The sequence below is a fragment of the Quercus suber genome, unplaced genomic scaffold, assembly GCF_002906115.3.
Source record: "Quercus suber isolate HL8 unplaced genomic scaffold, Cork oak 2.0 scaffold_869, whole genome shotgun sequence".
NCBI classification, from domain to species: domain Eukaryota; kingdom Viridiplantae; phylum Streptophyta; class Magnoliopsida; order Fagales; family Fagaceae; genus Quercus; species Quercus suber.
Genome location: NW_027070299.1, coordinates 27,751 through 33,450, shown reverse-complemented (window position 1 = coordinate 33,450; position 5,700 = coordinate 27,751). Strand labels below are relative to the sequence as shown.

Genomic DNA, 5,700 nt, shown 5'->3' with positions numbered 1-5,700 from the left:
ACCCACAGGCCACACCCAAGCCCTTTAAACATTCACATCTCATTCCATAACCGTATGAAGCTAGAAAAAACAAAGAAAACTGGGGGGGTTTGAATCTTTGTTAAATAAAAAGGCCATTAAACATTGAATCCAACTCCGACTTCTTTAGTTACTCATTTATTACACACTGAAACGAAACAAACACGTACTGAGTTAGACCCAAATTCAGTGCATCCTCCTCCTCTGCTCTAGGCTCCCACACCGTAAGAACCAAGAAAGCAAAAGAAACAAAGAAAACAGAATAGGGTGCTTGAATGAATATTTGTTAAATATTAAAAATCCCACAAATAAATAAATAAATAAATACCCACGGGCCACACCAAACTGACCCAAGCCCAAGGCCTTTAATTTAAAGAATTCACGATCAAACTCTAATGAACCTGCTGTTGTGAGTCACGCCCAAATCCCTTTTTTATTTATTTATTTTTTTTATACTTTTTACATTCTATCTCTGATTCTAATTCATACAGAGCCATAAAAGGTAAAAACAAAATTGCTGCTATATATTCAACTCAAAGAAAAAAGCAGCAATTCTCATCACGCCACTCCCAAGCAAGCAAGTCCTTTAAAGTTAAAACATTCGCATCTAATATTCATTTTAACTCCGTTACTTAAGCTGCTGCTCAGTCACGCCCAAATTCATCCATAAATGTTAAATAAAACAAAGAAAGAAAACAGTACAGGCGTGGGTTTGAACGAGTATTTGTTAATTAAATTAAAACCACAACTTCTTCCAATTTCCAAATCCCTCTTTTATTTATTTACTTTTACTTTTTACAATTCTAAAATTTATTCACCCATAATAAAAAAAAAAACTAAATTGCTTTGCTGCTGTATATATATTCAACTCTAGTCTAAAACCCACCAATTCTCTCTCTCTCTCACGCACTCTCTCTTTCTCTCTGTTTTTATTTTTTTTAATTTCTCTCTCTAAACAAATTTGATGTTGTCCGTGACTGTCACTGTTGCTTTGCATGTGATCGAAAGAAGAAGATGGAGCAGCAGCAGCAGCAGCAGCTTCTACATTTTTGCGATTCAAAGCATCCCTTGGTCTTCAATCCAAACGACATGAGAGGTGGAGCTATTTGTTGTGGGTGCCAAGAATCAATTTATGGTCCGTACTACTGCTGTCCAGAAGATGGATGTCCGTGGTTCTTTCATCATAAAGCATGCGCGGAAGTAGCCCTTGGGTTGCACCATCCCTTGCACCCAATCCATCCTCTCATTCTCTTTGATGACAAGACACTTTATCCTGAACACAAACAAAAGACCAAATGCCGAGTCTGCAATGAATCTCGCCGACAATACACTTATCACTGTTACCGCTGCGACTTCAACCTTCACGCCACATGTGTACTCATCATGGAGCAGCAGCAGCAGCAGCAGCTTCTACATTTTTGTGATTCAAAGCATCCCTTGTATTTCTATCAAGACTTCAGAGGTGAATTCACTTGTTGTGGGTGCCAAGAATCAGTTTATGGTCCTGGCTACTTGTGTATAAGATGCTGGGACTACTACCATCATAAATCATGTGCGGAAGTACCCCTTGGGTTGCACCATCCCTTGCACCCAATCCATCCTCTTATTCTCTCTCCCTATCAGATAGATTATGACAAACACATTCAATTTAGCAATTGCCTACTCTGCAATGAATCTCGCAACCAACACACTTATCGCTGTTTCCGCTGCGACTTCAACCTTCACTTCACATGCGCTACTTTACCACTCATCATGGAACCTGAATTCCACGACCATCCATTGACCCCCATTTGGAAGTGGATCACCTTCACTTGCGACATTTGCGGCAAAGAAGACAAAGACAAAGGTATGCCCTATATGTGTCAACCATGTGGTTTATGGATTCATAGAACATGTGCTTCTTTTCCACGCAGAGTCAAAGTTGTGCGTCACAAGCACCTCCTCCACCTCACCCATTCTTCTCTTCAATTCCATCAATCCGACTCCCGATTTTGTCAAATCTGTGTTCAAAAAGTGGACACACGCTATGGGCTTTACTATTGCTCTAGATGCGATTTCGTTGCCCACCTCAATTGTGCTCTCGACAGCAGAAACAAGGAGAACATAAATTTGAAGGAATTTAAAGATGTGGATGAAGTTCCAGAGCTGAATGAATCGGCTGACTCAGCAACTTACGAAGTCAAAAAATCCAATATGAAGGAGGACGGAACTCAAATAGTCGAAGAAATTAAACACATCAGTCACGAGCATGACTTAAAGCTCACGAATGAGGTTCCAAATAACCAAATATGTGATGGGTGCGAAAAAGAGCCATTCTCCCTCCGTATTATAGTTGTGTAAAGTGTAGATTCTTTCTTCATGAATCTTGTGCTAAATTACCCCCAAAAAAACGACATCCACTTCATCAACACCCACTCATCCTCCTCCCAATGGAACCAAGTAAGTATTTTAGGTGTAGAGCATGTTCTCAATATTGCAATGGCTTCACCTATAAGTGTGAGAAATGCTGGTTTCATCTAGATGTTCAATGTAGTTTGATCTCAGACATCCTTACCCACGAAGGTCATGAGCATCCACTTATCCTCTCCTACATCACAGACAAACAGAAATGCAGTTGCTGTAGTAATGAAAGCGACCAAGTATTCCGTTGTACCAGTTGTGAATTTGCACTAGACTATAAATGCGCTACACTACCACATACAACAAGGTACAACCAACATGAGCATCTCTTCACTTTATGTTATAGACTTGAAGATGACTCTGGTGAATATTATTGTGATATTTGTGAAGAAGAACGGGACTCAAAACATTGGTTCTACTACTGTGAAGATTGTAGTTATCCTGCTCATCCCAAATGTATTCTTGGGACATACCCAAATTGCAAGTTTCGAGGTGCTTAGACATTTGATTGCCACACACACTCCCTTACTCTCATTGAGGAAACTAAAGACCACCCACCATGTCACATATGTAATCGTCCTTGTGAATATTTTATCTATCAATGTGTCCCATGTAATTTTAACATGCACGTATTTTGTGCATAGGAAGGATAAATGTAGTTTTAAATTTTATTTTATTCTAGACTTAGTCCACAGAATTTTTGATGTGTGAAATTCATCAATTGACATTGTAGTAATTCTTTTTGTTTCTCTTTCTTCTAAACATGGTTCATATAGGACATAAATGCATGGTATTAACTTATGGTTGTTTGCATCTGGTTGAACCCTACCTTGTTCTCATCTCTTAGAAACAAGAAACATGTAGATAATAGGATTTATTTTTTTTGTAATTTTTAATGTTTGTTGGCACATTTTTTAGCAATAGAAGTTGGAGCTTAATGTGGAACATTGAATTTAGGGATGATGATCCAATTCTGTAACAAAAAGTCAAAATGCAGGTAGTTTTTATCTGTTTTGTATGACTACTTTTTCCTTTATTTTGTTTCTATACAATCCAGACTGCATTCATTTTTCTTGAGTTCATTCCCTCTTCTTATAGATTAGGTGGGTGCCCATTATTTTTGAAGAGGGAAATGGTGCATTTATATGCAAAACATGAATGCATAAATTCAACAGCATTTTAGGTTATTACATAATTATGTGTTTATCAACATATTTTATATCATCAGTTTTAGTTATGATTATTATTTTCGTTACTATTTATTTCCATGAAAGCTCAATTATGCATGAGTAACAAGTGCCCTTCCTCTTATCATAGATGGTGAGGTTCTTTTCTTTTATCTTTTCTCAACATAAATTTTATACATCATCTCTGTATTGGTCTAGTATCTTAACTAAGGTACACCACTTAGTTTGTAAATATTGATGTTAAGAACATAGTGATTTGGGAGCAGTAATTGTTACTAACTTGGCTGGTCGAGTTATCTAATATAATTGAATGTACTTGTAGATAATCTTTTAAAACCATGTTGAGCATAGAAACTACTTCCAATTTTGTTTGATAAGTTAAGGGCTTAGTTTACAAAATGTTAGTTGGACCTTTCCTGCTTTGAAGAATGTCAATTACATAGGACTTCTAAAATTTCAGGCCTCTGGTAATTTTACTTGTATAGCTGTTGAGGTACTTTTGGGGAAGAAAAAGAAAATGGAAGTTTTATTTTCAGCCATGGTGATTAAAATGACACTGTTTTGGCAACCTTGGTGGGGAACAAAGTTGTTCTCAATCCTTTCTTTAGACTGCTTATCAAACTTGTCTTGAAGCTGATAGTTCCTAAGCCTTTCTACTTTTCAATCTCGAATTTGATCCTCCTTCGCCCGCCCCACCCCTCCCCCAAAATAAAAAAATAAAAAGAGAAAAGGATGCTAGGTGCATATTGATATGAACATTATTAGAAATTTTCCATCACAACCTAGCAGACAACCAATACAAGATAGGAAATTGCTTATTTGAAACAATTTTTTTCGTAAATAGTGTTAGTGTGATAATTCATTGAGAGATCAATTATACAGTGGAGAATTTTTTGGTTGAAAATGGGTCACACGTGTAAAGAATAATGCTTATGTAGTTTATGCTGCTCATTCTTACTTATCAAAAAAGAAAAAGAAAAGAGCAGTTTATGCTGCTCATTCATGGCAGTTCTGCATTTTAGAGAAAAACAGGAATTCTAAGAACAAATTGTAAGGGTTTCTTGGTAAAAAAAAAAAAAAAAAAAAACTTTGACCAATGCACTGGGCGAACTCCTGAAGGTATGCTTAGAGATTAAATGTGAACATGGATGGACTTACTGGTCAGGAATTTTATGTTTATTTGTTGCGCATAAGGGAGACAAAGAGTGTGAACTAAGTTTAGCCTAGAAGAACAAATAATATAAAAAACATAGAGGATTCTTCAAATATAGCTAAGGTTTTGTCCTTCAAAATTCTAAGCATTTTCCACGTCTTGGATTGTTATATGAGTAGATATTAGCTTCAGGACAATTTTCCATTTCTAATTTACTTGGGATGCTTGATCTTGGTAATTATAGTTAATAGTTTTTGGTGTATTTCTTGTGTACTTACCATATACATGAATTGCACGTCCCTACTCTTTAATGAATTATTTGCTTATTAAAAAAAGGTTTTGAAAGGGAAAATTACCCGATTCCAGAACTTCTATGTGCATCCCACCCATGATAAATGAGAAGAAATTCCACGGACATTTACTGTTTCTTGTGATTTTTGGCTTTAAGAATGTATCTTCGTCCTATTTTAATCTGTCCATATGGTGTCCTGCCAGTTGAGTGGAGCCATATATTTATAGAACATATCAAAGCAAAATAAATCTGTTTTTAAGGTACTTGACCTTTGTACTATTACAAGGATAAGAACCTCGGCATATGGGATGAGGTGTCTATATCAATAACTGGGGTGAGTCGTGTTCCAAATGCGTTACTTCCTTCTATAACAGTAGATATATGATTAACTATCATGTTAATGATTTTCGGAACTTCATCTTGTCATACAAGTTAATTAATCTTTTAGTGCAATCATTAGTAGTGGTACCCGCTTAACCTATAGATATGCATGCTTGTGAAAATTGTAGTGTAGAGCTCTTCCTTCTTTCATGTGGTTCTTTATAACATTTATTCATGGTCATGCAATTCTTCATTATTTAGAATTTGAATATTCAATGGTGTTTTTTTCCCCTTGGGAGAATTATTCTATGCTTGTTGTAATCAGATTA

At 36.2% G+C, this 5,700-nt stretch overlaps 1 protein-coding gene across 1 annotated transcript; it reads left to right on the top strand.

Moving 5' to 3' along the window:
- Positions 1–923: 923 nt before the first annotated feature.
- Positions 924–2,469, top strand: LOC111997614 (uncharacterized). The gene has a single exon (XM_024029726.2). It carries the CDS (start codon positions 1,033–1,035, stop codon positions 2,356–2,358), a length of 1,326 nt encoding a protein of 441 aa, XP_023885494.1. The 5' UTR covers positions 924–1,032; the 3' UTR covers positions 2,359–2,469.
- Positions 2,470–5,700: the final 3,231 nt, after the last annotated feature.

Bases quoted from the DNA above. Each gene is read 5' to 3' on its own strand.
- LOC111997614 (XM_024029726.2), top strand. From the start codon at position 1,033: ATGGAGCAGCAGCAGCAGCAGCAGCTTCTACATTTTTGCGATTCAAAG.